The sequence below is a fragment of the Anopheles moucheti genome, chromosome 3 (genome assembly GCF_943734755.1).
Source record: "Anopheles moucheti chromosome 3, idAnoMoucSN_F20_07, whole genome shotgun sequence".
In the NCBI taxonomy this organism is placed as follows: Eukaryota; Metazoa; Arthropoda; class Insecta; order Diptera; family Culicidae; genus Anopheles; species Anopheles moucheti.
Genome location: NC_069141.1, coordinates 44,393,310 through 44,418,137, shown reverse-complemented (window position 1 = coordinate 44,418,137; position 24,828 = coordinate 44,393,310). Strand labels below are relative to the sequence as shown.

The following is a 24,828-nucleotide window of genomic DNA, read 5'->3' as shown; positions in this document are numbered from 1 at the left end:
ATAAATTGCATTCAATGACCTCTGCCGTTGGTACGCGCTGCAACGATGGTGCACCAATTGTCCACCCAATTCACCCTTTCGCCTCCACCTCGACCCGAAATCTGCAGCGACATTCCCAGTGGCTTTCTCGTGAAAGATCGTGAAGTTTTAACGACGGGGGTAGAGTTTCGTAACCTTGAGTCCCTTGGCACCGTGAGCTATCGTACGCCTTGGTTGGCACCGAAGGAAATGCAGCTTCAGAAAACGTGTTGTAAAATAGAGCCATAAAAAGATTATCACAGTTACAGCAGCTTAAACATATAGAATTATTCGTTATAATCCTATCTCGTTATGATGCAATTGCACATTTCGTGTTCACCTTTTATTATCTTATATGAGGGCTTTTATAGCAGGGGAGTCGTGATTTTTTTTCCATTGCTTCAGGGGACTCCATCGGGTTGGTGACGTTGGTGTACGTTTGACTTACAATTGGAGTCACTTTTTGTACAAAATATATGCACTTCACTCTGAAATTAGGAGAATTGGATAACTTCAAACAGATATTTGTTTATTGGAAAATAAAATGCAATTGATTTGTTTAGTAAAATTTTGTAATTTTCATATCGAACTTTCGTTGTCGGTCGGTCTCATGTTTTTGTTCACTGTTTGCATTACCTTAGGTTTCGCAATTAATCCCATCTTTAAACCGGTTTGTAACTTGTCCCGCACGTAACCTCCAACCATTTCGAGGTTGAACTCAACGGAAATGAAAAGGGAAAATGTCCCCATCGTGCCTTGGTTTAGTGAACGACAATGCTCGGTCTGTGCCATTTCAGTCGGGCTATTAGGAAGCTCTCCGCCTTCGGAACATCGGGATTCGGTTCAATGAAATCGTTCCAACAAATGAAAAAAAAACAATAACAGATATCGCAACATGGCAACATAAAAGGCGTATTTATTGCCGCGAACAATACGAACCATCGGTTTCATACCGATTTGCTGATCGCGACGAGACTGCATTCGATCGTTCCTATACACACATGCTGCAACATAATAAGCACGTATAGTATAGGTCCACAACGGCATCTTATCGGTTGCATATGATCGGGAGCCGTTTTGAGAAGGCGAGGCAGGGCGGGCTGCAAGGATCGACAAAATATTGAGCATTCATTGCAAGCTTTAGTTCAATGGCCATGGCCATGGGTGAGAATATGGCCATCCACAATTGAATTGCATTCCCCAGTTGTGCGGGTAGGATCTGATTTTCTTGTATCATCGTGCACGCAAACTCCCGCCCAGCATCCCCACAAACGTAGCAGAAGGCTCGGAAAGGATCTCCACATCCCGATGGGCAAAATGGGTAGCAAAATAAAGAAAAAAAAAACGCGAACAAAACCTCGATCGTGCTGCTGCATGGCGTCATTGAACCTCGACCTCCATTTTTTCGCTGGCGGCACCTCCATACGCTCGCGCAACTTTGTTGAAAGAATCGATTGGTTGCGCGTTCCGTACGGCAAGATTGATTCCATTTTTATCGCATATGATTGCTTCCTCTCTCGGGTGCGATTATTCCATACCGTTTGTGTTGCTCTCGTTGTCTGCTCTCTTAACTCTGCATTCTTATTACGTTAATATTCATTCAGTTTGTTTTTTTTTCTCGTTATTTTCCCATCGTCACTGCGGGCGCGTTTTAGGCGGTTTGTTGAACTTGAATTTCACGGTCGTCAGAATTTTAAAAAGAGTACAAAAAAAAAAAACCATTCACAAATGTGAAACAAATCATCTATAAGCTTAAAAAAAGGATCGGAGCCGTTCTAGCCAGATTTTGCAGTAGCGCAGTACCGGTGTAGAGCAATAGTGGAACAAAATTTGATACATTTTTTTCTAATTTTAAATGACCTGTACGGTGTGATTGAATTAAGGTAATGATTTTAATCATCGGTTGATGAGATGTTTCAGTAGCTTAGGCAGGTTAATTCAGACAATTACGAGGGATACTGTTTAATTATCAAATATTATGGCGTGTAGGGGGATTAAGATTGGATTTTACGTTCACAATTCTCACAAGACAACATCAACCTCTTCGCAGCATTTCATAAGAAACATACTTCGATTTCAATTAGCTTATTGTGTCCTTCCTTTTGGTACGACGTATTTGCACGAAATTACCAATTCTTCGCGGAGGTTAATTTTGTTGTTCTCTTTTTTTTCGTTAAATTTTATGTCATTTTTATTTTCCATTAAGGTGCATAATTCTCCTTGGTGCTTGGGGTCCATCGTCGAACTTTGGTCAACAGTTCCGCTGTTCGCGAATGAACCAGAGTGCAGACAACAGTTGCTTGTTGCTTTCTTTGTTGTCCCGCTGTATGAAGTGCACCCCGGAGGCAAAACCGATACGAACCATTCGTGTCCCTTTTAGCCGACTGTCCGCGCCACCCGCATCGTCCATGCATCGGTTTCTCACGTCCTCCGATGCGTGCATCGATGGTCATTCACGCGTAGCGCGAGTTTAATTTTAATCAAAAGCGATTAATAACCCACCAATTGCTGACCGGGCGCGTTTGTGATGTCGGCGTCCCAACGGCAATGCCGGTTTTGAGAGAAGTGATAAAATGGAAGTAAAGTTAATTTTTACGTCCACAGCCCAATTGACGTTGTCGCTATCGATTGACGTAGCGGGAGAGCTAGTAAATGCATTTTTTTTCCACGTATCGTGATAGTGGGTAATTTTTTTTTGTTTATGAACATAAATGTTAGTCATGGCATTTTGTTTCTCGTCCCGAAACAAACAAACGATTTTTCTAGCATTACAGAGAATTTTTTTTTTCATAATCTAATGAACGTGGAGGAGTATGAAAAAAATCGTAAGAATGGATTTCGATGATAATGATGAGAGCTGCATTTAATTGAACAACATTTGTTTAAGAAAATCAGAATTAATTTTGATTAACTTCCTTAAAATATAAGCATGGGGACGCACACTTCCAATCGGTTTTGGCGCAGTAAGGACATCGCTATGTAGAACAGTGTGGTAACTGCAACAGGTCGTCCGGTGGTATGTGTGTGCAATTATTACATGTACCTACCTGCGCTGCTTTGGCGGTTGGTGGTGCGAGATCAGCAAGGAATACGGTGACTGGCCCTGAACTCTGTCATTGAACTTTACGAGATTTCATCGCCACGAACCAGAGCAACTGTAAAGCAAAGCGTAAAATAATTTAAACAAAAACTGCAAGCACCACTGCCGACTGTCCACCAACGTGTGCCGGTAAGCTCAGAAATAAAACTGTTTTGCGCGACGCACCGAGCCAAAGGTGGATGCTTTTCAATGCATTCTCTTCCACTAGAATGGTGGACGTGAGTCAACATCATCGCTCTAGAGACTTTTGCCGTAAAGTGTCCCACCGATACACAAGACAATCGTTTGTCACTGTTTTTTTTATCGTTTTACTTACTCTCAATTTCTTCGTGCATGCCCGAGTTACACTTCTTTTAAGTGGAATTGTATTGCTATGTTTGTGTTAGCTAAGCTATACCGAGGTGGTTATATAACGAATATCCAGACAATGAATCTATTGTACAACATTTTTATTGGAATTTCACTCAATTATCTTGTAGAGATCATCATCAGTTATTCAAATCAGCAGTTTCAGCATATATCCGACAAGAGCAGGGATTAATTACATTACATAATTACAATAATGTTAAATTAGCCAAGAATTCGAATGTTCAGATATGTAATCTTCATGCTCTTAATCGTAAATGTTTAACGTCATTTAAATGTCATCGTGTGCTTCTTAAATATTTTTAATATATTATTTAGTATATTTCAACCAAAAACACGGATAATGGTAATGATTTTTTGAAAATGTAAGTTGAATAATGTACGAAAAAAATAAAAAATAAAGATGAGTAATAAAAAATAAAGCCGGAGACTGAGAAATGCGTGTGTAAAATGATTATTTATGTGTTTTGTTTTGAACATGGTCGTCAGGCGTCAGGAACTGTACCGACATGACTGATCAGATCATCTAAAGGCTGAAACAATCATCCACTCGGGCGACACATATAGCGTTTAACATTAATTTAATTATCTGCAAGATAATTAAACTTCGTTCTTCTCAATCCCACACAGGGATCAGAAATGGGACATCATTACCACCATTGCATCATATTAAAATTGTACCAGTTGTTTTAAGAAATGCTCTTATATTTATATAAAAATGATGTTTTATAAAAGTTTTATTGTCCTTCAATTCAGCTCAAAAACAGTTCATCAAGTTGTGTTTATCAATCTACTGAAAATTACTCTATGTTTTTTTAGTTCTTTAATTTTTAAATTAAATTTTATTGATGAATGGTCGTTTTTGTCTTCCAATAATTTGCTATTTAAAAATTATGAATTAAAGCAATTACTCGAGGCATAGCATTGTAACACAAATGTAATTGCAATGGCGGATAATACAATATAAATTTGGAAGCTGGTATCTTGCCTGACTTGTGGGTTGATACAGTGGCGATTTAAATACAGGGGTGCATTGCTGTACCGTGTATTATCGAGCGATTCGGTCCACACATTAATATTTTCACATGTGATGATTATATGTGATGAACCTGACACAGCTAGGCAGAAAAAATCAATAGTTTTTCATCTCCTTGTTTGAAACACATCCAATATCAGCATCTGAAAATGTATTCGTTTCCCTGCACGACCACGTGCGAAGATTCGTAAACGGAGAAGGGCTGAACAAAAAGGATCCAAATTGCGAGGGGTGGACGGTGAACCCTGCTGCATGACGGGCGGGCATCATCGCTAGGGTGAAGAAACCCGACCACAGAATATGTTTTATACAATTTTATATTGAATTACGCACGCACCGAACAGTTAGGGCCAAACAATGGCTGGAGGGTTCAGCATTCCGTTCAATTGCAATGGTTTTTGTGCAGAGCGCAACGCAACATTCGGGACCGTGTGTTTGCCCTGCATCTCGAGCATATACTTACATTTATATTTGGCCGAACGCACCATATTGTTCGTTGCAGAGGTGGTGTTTTTTTGTTGTTGCTGTCCTCACCAGAGGGAAATCTCCTTTCGTCCTTTCAGAGACACGATGGCGAGCGCGGATATTTGTGATGTGCGCTCGCGTGTGCCGTAGTGTTCAGTTTCGCTTGGTTTAAGCTTCCCTCCGTCTGGCCTAGCTCAGAGCCAAGCGGGTTCGTTCCATCGCCTGAACTCCTCGAAAACAGGCACGTTCCGCACTCGTGCATTCTGCTCTATATTTATTGGGTTTTGTTTGCGCTGCTTGGCCTTTCAATGTGTGTGCAGTACGCAGCCCGTCGGACCAGGATACGACCATGTTTTCCATTCGTGGCTCAGTGCACACACTCGAGCATTTTCGGGGGGAAAATCGTACACGCATTAGTCATCCCGGTGAGGCCTGGCGCACGACTTTCCCTCATGCCGATTTGACCGAACGGAAAAAAATGGTACCGATCGATTCCACTTGCCCACATTTTATCATGTTCGCTTTGTAGTCGCTCGTGCCATGGCAGTCCCTTTCCAGTTGGTTCCATTAATCCTGTCCATTCATTTCATCCCTTCTTCCTGTTGTTTGGCGCTCCTCCACCACATTCGCAAACGCATCGGCTTAGCGTGGTTGATTGACGGAAGAGTAAACTAATGGAAAGCTGTAACCAATTCGCCGTCATCCTTACAAGATTTTCTTTTCCTTCTCTTACAGACCACTCTAGTCAAAACATCTACTAAACGTAAGGGCAGTTTTCGAGCGAAATCTAAGGTAAGAGTGCCATTACTTACATTAAATCTCTAAGGTGCCTGCTGTTCATTTGCACCAGTAAATGAAATCGTTAGCGATAGGGCTTTTTGTTTTTGATTGTTTTTGAGTCTCTCGTCTCAGTTAATTTACGAACAAATTAAACAAATAAAAAAAAATTAAAATGTACTCTAAGTTGTCTTCGTATCGTGCTACGGCTACGACATCTACTACAAGGAAGGCCGTGGATCAAACCGAATCTGGTGCGTACCACAAACTGTAATGTTATAAGCAAGTTCGATTCAGGTTATGTCAGGCATAAGATAACCTAACCTAATGGTATTTATGCCAATTAGACGAATAGTTTAAACAAAAAAAGAATTGGAGAACAAAATCATCTTGAGGGAACTACAACATCAAGGATAGTGAATCAATAATTTAGTTAGAAAATAGTAAAAACTGCTCATTTTCCTGTCCAATGCAATTAGTTGATCGTATAACATGCAACTAGAATACCAACAAGTAAACAACACTAGCTGGTTCCAACTTTTTATGAGTTTGTTTCAGCGCAGAATTATCAGAAGGCCTGGTCCATAGATAAAGGAAAAAGTGCTGCTATTATTGCTCGGAAGCGATATGGTTCTCTGGCCTCATCCGAAAGTTCATTCCATGCTAATTTAGCTACAGATAAGATTTGCTCTTTAGTGGGGAGCTCATCAAGAACATTATCTTCGATAGCGACGTTGTCGTCAAGCTCGTCCCGCGTATGGTTTGCCGTGCGGTTTCTTCCTGCCACGTACAATTGATCCTTTTCCAGAGCACTTATCTTGTTGCATTCTTTAGTAAAATCATGGAGAAATAATAGAAACGGATCAGAGCATACCGTCACCTGTTTCGAGGTCTCCATCATATCAGCACAGTGAAGATAGTGGCTTTGATCCGCACGAGGCAGAGTGAGAAATCTAGATACCATTCTATCGGTATGCCTGACCGATCGGTGGGCCGATGCTGTGCTTCGTTGAGGTTCATTCACCCGATCGAATTTGCAAGAACTGGAAACAAACCCGAAAACAGGTTGCGGTTAGAGATTTACAAAATTAGCAAATATTTGAACATCAGGACGCGTATCAACTGCGTCATGATGATGATGATGATGATGATCTCACCTGTGTATGAAAATGTCAACCGCTTTCTGAAACTGTTTCTTTCGGTGAGGTAAATGCTGCGATGCTTGTTTTGGAACACTAACGGGCAATCCTTTGGTAATCGTTCTCATCGCCGAACGATATGACCGGCTGTTTCGCCGTATCCGGCGTTGACGAGAAAGGATTTCGTTTAAAAAATTACAAAAACAGGAATTCTTACGCATCTTGGCCAAAAATAATTTGCAATGCAATGTTGATCATAAATTCTACGCCTACTTCAAAAACTCATCGATAGCTTCAATGCAACATCGACTCATGTTTATTCATTTCATAAAGTTTTATTACCGACAGTTTTAAAAATCTGACGCGGCACGGTGCACGGTGGTAGCGGCGCCAGTCAGGCACACGACAGGACGACATCACATAGTAATATTACTAACACTGTGTGTGTCAAATTCCGATGCATATATTTGTAAACAGTTTTTAATAAATATAAATTTAAATAAAGTTCCTTATTTATTTATTGTTCCTGTTTCAAATTTTTTCGTAATTTAGAAATTACTGATTTTTTTTTGCGGTTATAAGTTAATATCGACAGTTTTATCAATTAAACTACTGATTTAATAATCAATCGATTAAAAATAGCAATCGAAAATAAAGAATGTCTATTCTCAGAACATGAATGATGAGAATAGCGTTTAGCTGCTCAATTCCAAGATTTCCGGGTTACAATGGTTTTGTTATACATATTTAACAGAAGCTCTAAGTATTTAGCAATTACGCACTGTTATTGCACTACATCTTCTTACCTGTGCAGAAAACTACCGTAAAATCAGTACGAAACCTTGGTTTTGCAATGATTAATCGCCATACTTTCGGATTCCGAGTTGTCGTCGAGGACATTATTGATCTTTTCTCACCACAAACTCACACGAAGGGCTAAACGGATGTCAGCAAGGGAGAGAGGTAATTATAGTACTCAATCCCAGGCGAATATCGAGAACCCACTCGAATGGGGTCTCCGGTCAAGCTTAGTGAACCATGTAGAGAACCATTCACCAGAAACGGTTTTGCAGCAACAGTCGACAGCCGCGCAGTTTCCCAACGGAATGGAATAACCTTCCTCTGGTGGTGTGAATCGAATCGGAAGGACACGCCGTTGGCGAGACGCCACGATACAGAAGTCACTTACAGTTTTCCTGGACCTGAAGCACCATGCAGGTTCCGGGCCATTTCGGGAGCACTGGTCGCCGATCGTGCCTACCTCAGTGGGTGGTGATAAAAGCGGGTTGGATGGGTTTTGGAAAGGTTATGAAATGCCCTAGTTCGCCGTTGCTTTCTGGCTCCTTGCGTTCGTGAGACTTTCCATTGAGAGTCGCAAGGCAGCGCATGGTCGTGCCGGTTGGATTCGTTTCCTTAATCGATTGTTTCCGTTTCCAATGTCAAACGTGCCCTGATTGGGTTGCGATACTGCTCGATTCTCGTTCGCAATTGACCTGAAGGAACCGTGTTCTGACCTCGAGTAATCCAAGACTTTAGCTACTTAATGTCCGCGTTGCATTGAAGTATATCAAGCTTATCAAACTCTTGGTACTTGAATATGCATATTTAATTGATTGGGATATTCAAACATTGTGAGTTGTTGTTGAACACAGTCATTTAATTGCCACAATTAGTTTCACTACGATAATTAATGGTTTTTTTTCTGATATTTCTGAAAAATATGACAAACTTCTAAGTACCTTGCACACCAACTTATAGAGGAATAGTGTTTCTTATGCAAGACTGATGTTATGCAAGGGGTAAATACATTTATTGATCTGAAATGTACAATAATTATAAAGATATCGTATTTTTGGGTTTGGGATTTTTCGATTTTTATTAAAACATATTTTTAAAGATTACCTAAGAAACTGTTACAAATTTCGTGCAAATTGTTGCTCTTATTATCGAAAAAGTGCAGTACATCTTTCTAAATGTTTGATTATAACACTAACTTTAAATAAATCAGTACAAATTGTGCTGATAGTAAGGCAAACATCGTAATATTGAATTAAGATTTAACATTAAATTTAACGCAAACATTAAAGTACTCAAAAACTTGGCACAGATGCGTAGATGTGTAGATAAACTTAGAGCACCAAACCGTACCGATCCGATCCAAACAACACTTTAATCTATTCCAGTGATTTCGGTCAAACATGTTGATTAACGATACAGGTAAGGTCATTTCTAATGAAAATTCAAACCTCATCACATGATTTGGAATGAATTTTTCTCCCGATTGGCCTGAATTGTTTACACTAGCCCCAGTGTGAACGGCTGACCGGGGGTTTATGATATGAAAAATGAAAATATATAAATAAACGCATGCCCAGCACCAAGAGTGGTGGAAGAGGATTCACATGAGACGGGTGTGCTGGTTCGGTGAATTGGTATATTTCCAATCGACCTAGTCTTCGCCTTGGGGTTATGAAAATTTACCAATCGTCGTTATCCGGTCGACGGATGCAAGGTACTGGACGAATGGTATAGTAAACCTATCCGGCATGCGGCTAATTAGAATTAGTGGCTCATTTACCTACAAACGACAAGTTGTGTTGTGCTGGAGAAAACTCTACCTAGCCCATGCTGCTTTGCTAGCGTCCTTCATTTGGCCAAATTGTGGTCGCTTAGCGTGCAGGATTAAATCCTGCATGTAACATTATTCTTACGCGCTCCGATTCCTGGTGAAAGTGAACGATAAACATTTATGACGTCGAACGACCCAAAAACTAGCCCGAGTGACCTTCACCGGTGAGTGTACTGGTTGGTGTGAAGGTTGACCTTCTTGCGATACGAAACGTTGCTTCTTATTTTACACGTGCTTCGTGCAGGACCTTGGAACGTAAGACGAAACTTTTGTGCAAATGGATTTGTTAACATATCACGAACAAATGGAGCTGTAAATAACTGTTTGCGTTGTTTTACGTACCACGTAAAGCGATTAGCTGTAGTGAATATATGTAACTACCTGACATTTGCTATCGGGTGCTAACCCGCTGACGATGTTGAGGTATAAATATAACAGTTCATAAGGTCAGAGCATAGTAAATATCTTGCTACGAAAATATCAAGCAAGCTATTGCAGAGCATGCGAACAAACTGCAGGAAGAAAGTTATTTGTTGCCAAGATAAGTGAGGTATTTAACAGAGCTAATAGTACTACTACATTTGACAAGTTGTACTGTGCGTGGCTCCGTTGAGAAGAAGCGGCTATGAGCGCAATTCATGTCCGATATCCGACAGTCGATTCGGTACCATTACGCCAGAGATAGAGCGCAAAACAGAGAGATCAAGGACAGGGCTGATGTTTTTCGTTTTGGACTGTATTGTCTTTAAGTTGACATATGAGTGTCTTCAGATTTGGATAGCATCCAAGAGATGCGGTATCGCAGAACCCTGTGGGAGACACTCCCATGTAGCTTACACATTCATTACTTGCACATGCACCGGGATCGACAATCCGAGGAGGGGTCGGACCGGAGCGGTTCAAGTAATGACCCGCACAAGAAGGAAGTCAACGCTTCTGCCCTTTTTTTCGCAACGTCATCGTGCACGGTGCAGTGTTTGGCACGAAGAAAGACACGCACCGTAACCCACCGTACCCCCACCGTATCTTTCCCCATTTACCCGGGTCAATGGTGGTCCCGAGACAAGGGTATCTTGTGAACTTTTTCCGTACGTACATCTTGCGACAACGGCGTCTATGTGTGTCAAGGTGAACATTTCATACAGTGCACAAAGAGACCATTGGCAGGTCTGGTAGATGCTGCGGTGCGCCTAGAGCTGGTCGGAACGAAGCTACACCTCTATGGGGGTTGTTGTTGTTGTTGTTGTTGTAATTTCCATTGACGGCTGCTCGTTTATGTTAATTCATGCTTTAGCAAAGAAAATTCGTTTAAAACTTTACTGTTCACAGACGTAGGGCGGAAAATAAACAAAGAGACAACAACATGTAAAATCATACATTATGCTGTTGGATGTAAGGCAAAAGCTATGAAACATAACGTACAATTAGTGGAGGTGTTGCAAATTATAACGAACACATGTCGCACGAAGGAACGTCACATGTATCCAATCACTGTTTAATGATTTGAATTTTCATTTGGAAAAAAATCATTCAAATGTGAAAAGAACGAAGGAAAAAACTTCATCTATAACAGAGAACCATGTTATACACTTTAACAACGTACGTTAGGAAGTATTTGATTGATACATTGTCATATGCATGCTCCTAATAATATAACATAACGGCAACATATCGGTAATGGTTGTAGACAAATAATTCAAAGATATGCTACTACTTTGAACATCCAACTTACAATTAAATGCGGAAGTTCAGTGTACGGGCGAACCGTCGATTGTGCGACACGATGTTTGCGTGTCTGAATGATGCGGGTGTCATGGCGAAAAGCGCGTCAAACAATATGAGCTGTGTTCGTTTTTGAGTATATTATTATTATTATTATTTTTGTTTCCCCACTTCCACTATCGGGGGAAGTGCGATGTTTGGAAGTACTAAACAACTATTCTAACCCCAGCAAGAATCGTACGAGTGGGCCCTTAAGGGTGCGAAGTGCGGGGTTGGGAGAACAGACGGAAACGATAATGTTACCAAACCGTACAGCAGGATAATAGTGCACTGGACTGGAAAGCTATACTTTCTCCATAATTTTCGTCACCAAGTGGGTCGTACGGTGGAGGAGGGAGCGGAACGGGTGGACGATGGCGGCACACATTTTTGGACCCGCCAGGAAGGACAACGTATTCACGAGTGCGTGAAAATCAGTGGATTGTAACGATGGCATTATTTCATTTTATGCAACATTGATTAGCACTGAAAAAGGACACTAGTGACGGGTTTGGAAAGCGTTTTCGGTAGACCAGCACCAAAGATCGGCTGGAACGAAGGTTTGAAGGCGGTGGGTGTACAGGGCCTGTGCTGAGCGATGGTTTGCGGCAGGACAAGCGCGTATGGAAGGGTTCGGCAATAGTGTTGAGAAAACAGGCTCGTATCCCGTGTTTAGTATCACCATAGCAAAGTTTACCAGTTTGCAATGCGCCATTTATAATTGTTTCACACTGATACGTTAATGCATTTTGCATTTTGTTTGCAAGCATTAGCTACCGGCGTTATTGTTGTCGCTACGATTATGGTTGATGATTTGAGTAACGGTGTTCGTACCACACATAACCGGAAATTGCTACGATTGGATGCATTTGATGGTGTTTATTTGTTAAAATGAAACGAAAACAGCTGCAATCACCTGGTTGCCAGGTAGCTGGTATGCAGTATGTGTAATTATTTTTTGAAAACAGTTGCTCGCTGCTTTCTGTGTTTATTGAATAAACAACTTTATCAGAATGTTTAGTCTGAGTTGCTGAACAGTACTAAGGTTGTCTGTTTTTGGAGTTAATACGATTAAGTACGATTCTTTCAAGGATGGTTAGACTGTGAAATGAGGATTGATGTTTGATTTTAATATTATTCCCTCTTTTTCTCTTCCTGGCTTAACAACCTACTAAGTCATGCCAACGGGCCGCTTCCGGTTTTATAAATATTGTTAGCAATTATAGGCTGTTGAATAGACATGGTCCGGCCGTAATGGGTTTTTTACGCCACAGAATCGGTACCAAATCCCATTCGACCAGTTCCCCTTATGTAGCACAGATTTTCCAGTTAGGAGTACATGACGTTAAGGTTTACTAGAAATAAAAGGTCTCGATCTTCCGAAGATCTAAAACGAAACAGAGAAGGGCCTCTGTAGCCTGTCTAAACTATAATTTGAAGGCTCTGCTCTTCTAACGCTTTAGAATAAACAATAGAAGGACTAAGCAGGAGCTTATCAATAGTTATTAAGTGATTAAGAAACACTCCGGGTATACATTCAAAAGCTCAGAATTAAGGAAATTTCGTCATTAAAGGAAGAACAAAATTGAAAGAATTAAATTTAAAGAAAAACCTCTCGGCAAGTAGGGGAAAGTAGGTAATGATGGGCATTATGGAAAAGTTGGACACCTTTTTTTTTTTTTTATTTAACGGAAGAACGGCCAGGCCGTATATCTTATAGACTACGACTTAATATCTAGTAGTTCACAAATAGGGGGTGGGACACCTTTTATTGGATCAATAATATTTTCGAATAAAGATGAGCATACTCTTTGGTATGTAACTTCGTAACTTGTTGTATTAATTCGATTTTTAAAATTAATAACTCCAGCTTCGATTCATATAACATGAAATATTCTAAGTGTTCAAACATATTTTAGTTAATCACTAATTATATTAATGTCCAGCACCCTTATCTCATGTGTTTTCCAGATATGCCTTCGCGAATGTTATACAAGCCATGAAAGCTGAGAACCCACCATTCCATCAATCAGTAAAATATCGAACTCATCAGCGTAATTAAAAGGTATGTACGAGAATGTAGTAATAAAATTAGCTCATCATAACATAATCATAGATGAGTTAATCCCACAACCAAGCAAAGAATATGACGTCGTGTCTACAATCATCATCGATGCTTTGTTGTCTGCTAAAACCGGCATAGGATCTTAGGCTGTCTGGTAAAGGATCCCGAAGATTCATTAAATATAAGGAAAAATAAAGGAAAACTCAAACATGGCAGACAGATTTCCTGCAGTGAAAAACTTCTATCGATCCTTTGAGACGGTAGCTATTTTGCACCGATAGACGATTCAACGACCTTCGATGTTTGCACCCGAAGAGGAATACTTTTGGCAGAAATGCAGAAAGAAGCCAATGCACATAACATCACGATACATAAGTAAAATTGTCTGTGTGGTGTCTGCCTGTACTGAAGGTACAGAATCGAAGAACCCATCCGTTGAGAGTGGAAGCAGCGGAGTAAAATGAATCTGGTGTCTTTTTGTAGATAGTGGAGAGAATCCAAGACACATACTGTGTTCAGAGGATTTCCAGTTTCCACCAACTTGTTAGTCGATGTGCTATGAATTCATAGTTAAACAATCAATATTCTCAATGTGATGATCTCTCTTCAATTCGCATCCTCACTCTCTCTCTCTCTCTGAAATTCTTGAACAATTTCAGTTTTCATCGAACTTCTTTTGAGAATAACGGAAAAGATAATTCTTAACAACGAATTATGTGAGGGAGAAAAGAGCTGCAATTACTCTTTCTTAACGAGTGCAAAAGGGTGAAAATCTTTTGGGAAATCCACGTGGAAAAGTTTAAATTTTTTGTATACGCTGGACACTAAAGGATACTCATTCTATAGAAAATATTTTCCGTCATGTAAAAAGGAATATATGCCTGAGAAGACTATGACTGATATTGTGAATGTCATAAGTTAATATTTTCAAATGCACAATCTACGTATAATCCTTTATGTTTTTCTTTGCTCTGTCAGAAAACGTAGAACATATTTCTTCATCAAATAGTACAGAATCACAATATTCGCTTAAAAATAAAACCATATAATGTACATAGTGGTTGTTTGTTGGCTGCGAAGGAACAAAAAAGTCGCCAGCATCAATGCACTTATTTTCATTCTGCACATACAACCAGCTGCATATCAGAATGAAAGAGCACGTATCATCGTCTTGTCCTTTCCGTAGCGTTGGAGCAAATGAAAGGACTTGCTACTCACCATCCTGCCATCCTTGCGATATGCCGGCTAGTAGTGGCAGCGAAACCAGCGGTCCTGTGCGCATTTCAGCTGTGCAGATTCCGCCATGGCTGGCAGGATTCGTTGCATGCACACCGTAAAGCGAACAAAATGCCAGGACGCAGCGTGGCAACGTCAACCGTGCATGGTGGCAATGACGTCGTCTGGGTCTGGAGAAGAACCTTTTTCGCCATTGTTGTTATTAGTAGTTTTTTTTTGCGTCGGTGCACGAATGGATTGCATGCACACCGAAACGACCAACGACGATGACGCCGGTGTACGGAGCATGGATGATAGTGATGGCGGTGTTGACGCTGGCCAGCAGGACGGGATGGGTTTGGTGAAACTTTGAGGTTGAACACATGGAAGGACGGACGGGTTTTGAGTAGGAATGCTCCGATGCCACTCGGTCGGTACGGGCGGTAACGTAGACGACATTATCCTTGAATCCGACTCGAACCGTGTTCGCGAAAGCAGTGTTTTGCATCGCTTTCGGGTTAGTGGAGAGCAAAAGACTGAAACGATCATTTTCTGTGCATTGCCAGGACCCTTGCCTAGGAGTGTGAGTGTAATTCTGCTGCTTGCTGCTTAGTGTGCCGTGTGTTTATGCGTAGTTTAAACTATTGCACAATTTATCTATTGTAACGAAACACAAAAAAAAATGACCAAGCTGTCAGCAACGCGGACTGGCGTGGTTACAAACGCCGCCGAACCAGTTCAATCCGCCATCTCCCACGTGTTCGATAAGCTTGCCTCGTTTCATCAGAATACTTTGCGTGCTCGGCCGCCGGTGAACACTTTTTACACGGGACAGCAACACTTTTATCAACCGAACAGTTTTATCAACGATTCTTCGTTGCTGTGTGAGGAATTGCGGCGTGTTCAACAGCTGGAAACATTGTTGCTGTTTATGCAGCAGCACCAGCAGCAACAGCAGTGCCAAGAGCAACAACAACTGCCAACGCCTGCATTAATGCCGAGTTCGTTGCGGTCAGTACCAAAATCAACGAACCGAAACCGTAACAGCGTGATAACACGGCAACAACTCTTTTCTGGTTCTGAAATTTCTTCTGCTAGGAATGCTAATGTTACTGCTAGTGCAGCCGTCGATCGATCGATCTCTCATCACCATCCGAAATCTCACTGGTTAAGCATACAGGGTCGATTGCCACAAGCGTCTAACCACTATGCTAACTGGATCGATCACATGGAGCGCATGCATCTAGAAGAGCAACAATGCATGCTAGCTTCCATGCAAGCGCAGCTTTTGTACAATTGGTACCGAGTTTGGGAAGCCGCCGATCAGCACAGCGATCGTTGGTGGAAAAATCGTACCGATGTGCGAACCACTATACAAACATCGGCATCCTGTCCTCTCCAGACTGCTCTTTTACGGGCATTCTATCAATTGATTTCAAGTGCCGGAGATGGTGGTTACGTCCATCCGTTTATTCACTTCGATCTGACACATCGAGGAAAACGGCCGGTAGTAGCCCCACATAGGCTGCAGCAAGCCCCACGTCGAGGCCAATATCGCACGGACCAATTATCGCACGGAAAGGCGGCTTCGCTCCCTACACCAGCTGGGGCCGCTCTGCCAGAACCGATCAACACAACAACTGGCAGCAGGCCGTCGATTGGCAACAACAATCCTTTAACACCGTTCCTGTTTGTCTACGTGCCGTTGCTAACACCGTTGCCCGGCCCCCAACAGTTACCATTTGCTGTAAACCACACCACAATCGTAGGACCACCGGTACTGCCGAGGACCACGGTTCCACCGCCACCAAGGTTGCCACCCTCAGCGCGCTCCTTGGATGCCATCATTAATGACAGGTTAGTGCAGCCATTCGTTTACGCACCAATTTCAAACGACAATTAAAACTCGTTTGGGATCTGCGGTTACATTGGTTGTGGAACCCTTTTTTGTGTGGACAATTCCAGTACTTCGCGGTTTGCACGTGTTCCATTCGAATGGATCGATTGATATTGGCGGATCATATTTTTTAGACAAGCAAGAAATAGTTGTTTGCTCACAATTGCAGTTACGTTAATATTTCCGTTCTCCTGCCAAAAAGGAGAACGAGCCAAATGGATCCGTAAATTCTTATCATTCCTTTGATACATCACCATGCCGGGTTTATCCTTGCTTAGTACCGCCAAGTACTGTCATTCGGTTGAGAAGTTTTCCCTTTGTTGTCTACAATGTGTTTCGGAACTTAAATACTACAGGATTTCGTCTCTACACATGGTTTCGCGAGATAGCCCCCCGTTTCGTGGGTTGATGAGCGTTAGCATATAAATCCAATAACGTATGTGTGAGAGACAAAGTGCTAGAAAATGAATCGCCATGCAGCGTCGCTACGAGAGCAAGAGAGCAAAACACTTTGGAGTTTGGAGTGGCTGCGTCTGTGCAAAAATAGAAACCACGTGCTTTCAATGCTTCATTCGCTATGTATTCATTCGATCGATTTTCCTCGGCGTCGCCGACCGCCGCATATTCGACCCGTGTCTGGAAGGCCACAAGAAACGGCACTCGTCAAATGATAGCTTCAGAGTGAGAAAGAATGAGGAAATGAAGTATGAATTGTACATTTTGTTTGTTGTACGTTTCATCACTTTAGAGCCGGTTAAAATAATTTTGCAACAAGGTTGTTTCGCGTGAATTCGGCGGTTAAAAAGATGAATGGGTTAAGAAATTCAATGAAACTGATGCGAATAAAAATTTTTAAGGGAGTTTTGTCGCTGTTTCGCATGAAAATTGTAAGCAAAGTTTCAGTTAAAGTTCATCCAAGTTCAATGAAAAGTGCCTTGTTGCGCAAGCGCACTTGTTCGCAGACGTTTTGTTGATGTTTCCCTACACGAGAGAAATGCTTCAATTTTCGTGTTTCTCTTTGGAATACCGAGAATGCTGCAAAGTTTGCTAAAAGATTAATGTTTTGAAATTGCTTCCTAAAACGATGCTTTCGTGGATGGATGTGACAATTAGCATGCCATAAATTAATGTTTTTCGTGCGAGAAGAAAGTTGAAAGAGAGTCACTCAAAATTAAATGCACTGAAGAAGCAACGTACGGCTGGTCCGTATATTAGCATAAAGCAGAAAAAACGCGGATGGAAATATTTATAAGGAGTTATGTAGTGAGAAATCAACTAAATAGCAAAGTTGTGTGCTAATTGTGTTCTTAATTCTGCTTTTCTTTATCAAGCGAATACAATATTTTAACGAACATTGGAAATAATTAGGAAGAACACCAACAATGTTTTGATTGGCAATATTTATTATATGATTTTAATGATTATTGAAATATCATTCATTATTATGATTAATAATATGATTGTGATGATACATTATGATGTGCGGTGATAATTATCCATAAAAGGTATTGTTACTTTACTGATTGAAGTTTAACTTACTTATCCGCCGATACAAACACTTTTTGGCTTGCTGCAGGATTCCTTCAAATCACTGTCAATCCATTTTTGCGGCCTTTCTTGCACTCTCCATCGCAATTTGGGCCTTTACTCCTCTGTAGTGGACACCTTAAGGAATTATCCGAACTGAGTAGTCTGGTGTTATTGTAATGACATGACTACTGGCCGGTTATACTGACCAGTCTAATTCACTGTGTGACAGTTAATTCGTCATACATCTCATAGATCTTGTATTACTCCATACACGGGGCCAAACATTCTTCTAAGCGGCTTCCTTCCAAGCTCTGCTAAGGTGTCTTCGTCTGTTTTCGATGATCGATCGATGATCTGTCTCTGGTAAATATGGTTCAAATTTCCATCCGGGATAGGGTGCATCCTAATGGTGGGAGGAGGAAATTTCTAGAAGAGGAAATGTGGTGACATAGCACAATAACTTGTTGAATTATGTGGTAAAGTGTAGTCTATAAGAACGACCCGTTTCTCCGATAAATAAAAAAAAATGTTTCAATTTAGCAGAGTTCAGCGCAGATGTCATCGTTGATCTAGCGTGTAGTACTCGATGAAAATCAAACAATGTGTCCATCGTAGCATACCAACGATCCATTTGAAGGTTATAATGTGCGAATTGCTTTTCCTTCGAATCGTTTGTTGGTCTTGTCTAATTTAACTTTAATCACACTAAATGAATTCTAACGCATCCAAAGACATTTTATGGGTATGTAATGAAAACGTTACCTAATAGCCATATTTGGTGGTCTATAAACGAATATTGATAAAAAACTATATATTTCGAAAATAATTATTCTATATACCTAAACCAATATTAGAACCTACCTGGAGATACTTTTTTTAAAGCGACCTTTATGATTGTATTTAAATGAAATACTTGGTGTACAATATGTGTATACGATTTTCGACTAAGCCTGACCTTTGTTATTTAATTATCAACCCTAGCTGCATAGAATATATAAATTGGTGCGTGGTGTGGCCTATATCGTACATATCTCATCGTTTTCACGGTACACAAGCGTAAGAAATAGGAAGCGCACTGTTCTAAAAAATCGATGATCTGCATCGTCGGATTTTAACAGTGATTGAGTTTCAATTATAATGCGGTACCGTTCGTTCAAGCGTTATAAGGGGTAACAAAAAGTTTTCCATTTCAAATTTTCGGTTCACTGCATTCAGTAAAATTTTTTTTTAAATATTCAAGCGGAAACATTCATCCCATTGATGTACCTTCCAATATTAAACCAATTTGGAATTCTCACTTTCATAATTCCGTCATGAGATGCACTGAGCATGACGTCATGGATATAATTTTGATGTCTTGATATGGCACAAAACTAACTGACCTATCCAACGATCGGTGATCGTGAACGGTTCTGGTGAGTTTATTTTTCACCGCATTTGAGCCAAGAAAAACAAGAAGGTAATTGAAAAGAAAATTGAAAGACACTCATAGTGTAACACTAGCAGACACCACACATTGGTGGCTAATTTACACCAGCCTGATAACCACCCTCAATCCACTAAAATGATCGTGTCGTACAGCAACAGTGCACAGCGCCAAAATGTATCTGCTGCAGCTGCAATGAACCATCAAAATGAAGCCAAACCAACAAGAGAATTCATGCAGGTAGCGGTCGACGGGAGGCACATGTTTTCGCATGATCATACCGCCTGTCATACCATCAGTTTGTCGAGGTCGCAGAAGCGCATATGTGTGGAGTGTTTTAACGGCCATGTGGTCAACGGATTATTATGCAACTGAATGTAGATGACGATGCGTTTATGCACGCTAAGCAGCTGAGAGCGACCGCATTGATGAATGCTGGCTGATGGGGGGCAGGTGATGTGAAAAAAATGTAAACGGTAGTCATGTGCGAAATTACCTCCAAACACAACAAACGGAAATACAAACGTAATATGATCACGTTACCAAGGTTGATCAGCTAGAGAATTCTATGGTCGAATGATACGTGCAACTGAAACGGGTTGTATTAGTGATGTTGTGAGGAAACCACGCGACGGTACGACATGAACATCGCATTACATCGCTACTGGCAGTGGAATAATAGATGTCCGTATTTCAGTAGTTGAACTTTATGCAAAGTAGCATATGCGAGTAGTTTAGCGGTCACTTGTGACTATTCCTTGAATATTCAACTATGTACTTTAAATCCAATACAATCTGGATGACAAATACACTAACTGATAAAGCAATTCTCTCAAAAAGTGTAGAGCCAAATAGTCAGTCCAACTGAACATGCAAATAGCAGGAGTACATGATAGGGAAAATCGGTCTAATAAATAGGAAATCACATCTTGCATTATAACTTGATAACTTTATTGTAACTCGATTAGTATCAACACAGAATCAATATCTAACACTTTTTAACATTACTTGACAGACTAGCATTCGATCATTGGTTTGCAGTTAATAGATTACTATATCCCACATATGGCCGAGGTTCAGTAGTAGCCATAGTAGCGTGCGTCATAGATTTGCAACCTGCAATGATAATGATAATGACCGGTTTGTCCAGCACCGCCAACTCTTGCAGTTTCCTTGCCATTGGGGAAAAAAGAAGTCTCACGAAGCGCCATCCGTGACCGTAACTTCCGCGAGAATCTCAACAATAAGTGGCTCACGCGCCACCGATGCTCATTTCCCATGGCGAACGGTCGCAGGGTAAGCCTGTAGATATGAAGCTGATAGTGGAGCGGCAAAATAGAAGCTTCTACTACTACTGCTCTGGCGATGGCGTGGGGTCCTGGCAAGCGGTACTGCCACCAAATGGCCAACGGCAAACGGTGGAAAACGAACGGTTTTTCGTCTATTGAAATGAAAATTGTGTGAGTTTTTCCAACCCCGTGTGCCCTTTCGGTTGCGAGCCAATTGAGATGAGATCGTTCGTAATGCCGAAGAAAATAAGCCCTCCCTCAGTCACTTCCTCCCGGCTTTGGACAACCTCGTGTGGTAGTAAGTGGGTGTGGGTAGTACATTCGGGCAAAAGAAATGAATTTTCTTCTCGCTCCGGTGACTTTCTCTCAAGAGACCCGTACGCGAGGGTGGTTTAGACCCGACATTCATGCTTGAGATGAATATTGTGCTAGAAACGTGTCCACGGATTGATCTAGTCTTTTTTTTGCCGTACCTGTCATCGTTTGTTGGTTGACCCAACCACCCACTCCATCCGTGACCGGTTGAGTAAGTGTCTGAAAATCGTTCTACGTCGGTAGTTTAATGGTTGATTGTCAAATCGAAATTAAAGCACTCACAAAAAAAACCCCCGTTGAACATTCCGAACAAGTTGCACGTAAATTGAAATCAAAATTTTAAAATATTACCATCCACATTTGGAAGTGAAGGGATGCCTTTGGGAATCGTGTCCCAAATCTGAAGGGTTCGGATTTGTGGTGCATCCACGGGCTAAATCACTTTTGTCGAGAGCTGACTTTTTTAATGTTTTGTTTCGGCAATCCCATTCCCTTTTCCGAATTAGAAACATTCTACATCGGTCATTCTGTTAACTTGAGCTTGGTATCAGGTTGGGGAATGGAGATTGTTGTCTGTTGGCTCGATAATGTCACCTCCAGTGTAGTGAATGGTTTTATTCGGGCTTCGCAGTTTTATTTATTTATCTTTTACACACCGATGGTAATTCCGGTAAAACTGGTTAGCTAGCAATACGATCCTATCGAACCTTTCCGTTTATCGATACACCTTCAATACTGGGCCAATTGCTTAACCATTCGCTAGTGTGTCATTTGTGTTGCGGTGGTAATCGTGCTTGCGCGCGATTGTGGCCAAATAAAAAATCCATTCCCATTCCCTTCCCAGCAGTTAATCTCTTGATGTTTAATGTTAACAGTTAATTTTATAAGGTTATAAACAATTGCAATAATTCTTTCATTGAGTTTGTTTCGAGTAATATTTCCCTGATATTTCTGTTCGATTTTTTTCTATGTATTTATTTACGCGTTACAAAAGCATTTCTAAATGGATTGCATATTCGGTCCAAAAATAGATTTCATTTTTTGCATCCAGAAACCCTATCGGAAATAGCATTCTGAGATTGGTTAACCTGTCCTTCTTAATTTGTGGTTGTTTATTATATTAAGCAAGAGTATAGAGTCCACGACGGCATTAAAAACACATGGCACTCGCGTACAACCCGTTTTATCAACATTTCTGTGTGGACAAGTGCTGCGTAAGGAAATAGAAACGTCGACAATAAGCTATTTTGGGCTAGTATCTAACGACAGTCATGTGAATGATCAAATGGATTAAGTAACGGTGGCAATATGTGTTTTCGAAAGGCCAATTCGTATGTCAATGAATGGAGGACCAGCCCACAAACGAGGTCGTGTGGGTCGTTCACTTCCTTGAGTAGTGCTTGACGTTTAGAAGAAAGACGACCGGTGTTGATTTGCCATTTGAATATCCTCAGCATGTAGCGGGCGGTTATGTTCTGCAGCAAAGCACTAGGAGGACCTAGCTTGCGAAGGGGGTGTCGAGTGTTCGAAAAATGCACCGAACCAGAACTAGGCATGTTTGCCAGAATGGAGATCGTGGGGTAAGGTGGAATGAGCTAGCCCTGCTTCATGCTTGTAAAAATTACAACCATCAAACCAACGCTCCCTCTACGCAGAGAAAGGTTGAATTGTTTCGTTCGGCCCTGAGCAGGGGCACATCCTCCATGAATACTGGAGCAACACCCTTTAGTAGCTCAGTTTTGCAGGTTGGTGCATGATGCGAAGCAAGAACATTTCTAACTGCACTGGTTGGCGGAACAGAAGTCAATGGGATAAGATGGGGTGAAGGTTCCCACAGTTTAAGATTTACTCCCACCATTCAGCACTCCCGATCCAGCACTCCTCTGCACGTTGGCCACGCGCAGCGCTTTTCGGAGCGATCATATTTTCTGCTGTGCGCTCGGAAGTCGCACCCGCTCACAAGATTTGTGTTGTATTATTATTTGCGCAAGAAACAGTTAGAATTCCACCATTCCCATTCGGTGGATTGCATTGTGTGGGTGTGCTCTTGTGGGGCACACGGCTGGAGAAAGCATGGGATGACGCATTCGGCCATGTGATCCGTTGATCTTTCGGTTAAGGTCGATGGCACCTTGGGGATTACAACGTCAAGACTATGTGTCAGCGAACTGTGCCGAGGAAAGGTCTTCGAAGTTTCAAAACAACACTTCCTAACCTTTGCTGAGTAGCTACTGTCGTGTTACTGTTCGTTCTTTATTTTATATAATTTTATTCTTGCTATTAGACAAATCTTGTGCAACACAAAACTGGTTGCCTTTCAAACATTCTCATCCTCAGACGTTGTCAGACTGCTAAGAAACGTCCGTGCAACTCGTTACTATACGAAATAGGGTATACGTTTTGTAGTGAAAAACCATTTCCCATGACGATCGCCACAATTTACTTACAGCTAACAAATAGGAATAGCAATAGAAACGAACTATACACGTTGCACAGAAATGTGGGAGGAAATGGAATAGAGCCACAAGATTTCACAGTCAAGGTGCACTGATTGAAACGATGTAGTGCAATGTGGGAGAAACGTGAGTGGTTGAAGTTCTTAGCAAGTTTGGTTACAACATGCTTACAACAGAACCATTCAATCAGTGTTTCGTTACTACATAGAAACGATTTTAGAAAATAAAATCAGCGGAGATTACTGATTCGTTCATTGTAAGAGGTACAGGAATGAAATATTTGCAATTAATATGATAAAAAAATATTAAGTGAATTATACCATCGGAGGCATACAACATTTCGAAATGATTTGATATTGTGTAATATGTCTTTGGGTTAATCAACTTCAGTTTATCATTTTTTTTTTTGATAAATAAATAACGAAACAAGAAAAAATCACTTGATAATAATAATATTAAAGCCATCAATTGTCCCTCCGCTTCTTTCACGTGTGCTTCTCCCATTTTGTTCGCGGATTCATTCCTTTCGTCAACGTATTTCGAATGGAACGAATCATAATTGTTGGCCATACATATATTTTCAATCCGATCATCGCTGCTTCCTGCAAGATTTGTGCTGCAGTACTGTCACAGGTGAAGCTCACAAACACTTTAATGCCCATGGCAGCATAAACTCATTAAAGAAATTGACTTTTTAACTCTGCACAAAATTCACCAACTCAGACAGTCCTGTACATAAAGCATGAACCTCTCGATAAAGCAAAGCAAAGTGTATAAAAAATATCCTCCCTCGGCTGCGGTGCGGTGCGCGTACTGTTCTTATGTACGTGTGCTTTGCGATTGTTTGTGGGGCTTTTGCTAAAAATAAGGTAAGGTAATCGCCAATCGCACGAGAAGGTGTACCGCCGCATCGATTGAAGGTCAATGTTATGAAAACATGCGCTCATTTCGAAAATGTCATTAAACCAAAGTAACCTTCAGCGCTCGTGGACGACAGCAAGAGCTCCAGCGGCTCTTGTCTGTGCTGCGGCCGAACCCGACCTGATTGGCCAACATAAGGAAGAGGTTCTTCTACTTCGCGTAAAACTATTGCAGCATAGCTTCAGCGGACTCGCTTTGCTTCAATCTGTGCCTAAAACACCCAGCACTCCACTCCCAGTGCCCTCTGTCTGAAGTCGTGCGTTCGTTTAGTCAGCAGAATACAAGCACGCATCGAATGGGACAGGCCAGCAGGAAGGCATCAGATGCGAAGAGCAGGCTCCTGACTTCTGACCACACTGAGTGGATCAAACCGATCTGTGTATAAGATGCCCCACCATCAAGCTCCGTGAGATGATCGTCACG

General features: G+C 41.3%; 2 protein-coding genes across 2 annotated transcripts; one reads left to right on the top strand and one right to left on the bottom strand.

The window, feature by feature from the left end:
• Positions 1-6,330: 6,330 nt before the first annotated feature.
• LOC128304704 (uncharacterized) lies at positions 6,331-7,122 on the bottom strand. The gene is made up of 2 exons (XM_053041916.1): positions 6,920-7,122; positions 6,331-6,805 (listed from the first exon to the last, which is right to left on the bottom strand). The coding sequence occupies exons 1-2, from the start codon at positions 7,120-7,122 to the stop codon at positions 6,331-6,333; spliced, it is 678 nt and encodes a 225-aa protein (XP_052897876.1).
• An 8,131-nt stretch (positions 7,123-15,253) lies between these two features.
• Positions 15,254-16,474, top strand: LOC128305354 (uncharacterized). The gene has a single exon (XM_053042752.1). It carries the CDS (start codon positions 15,254-15,256, stop codon positions 16,472-16,474), a length of 1,221 nt encoding a protein of 406 aa, XP_052898712.1.
• The last annotated feature ends 8,354 nt before the right edge of the window (positions 16,475-24,828 follow it).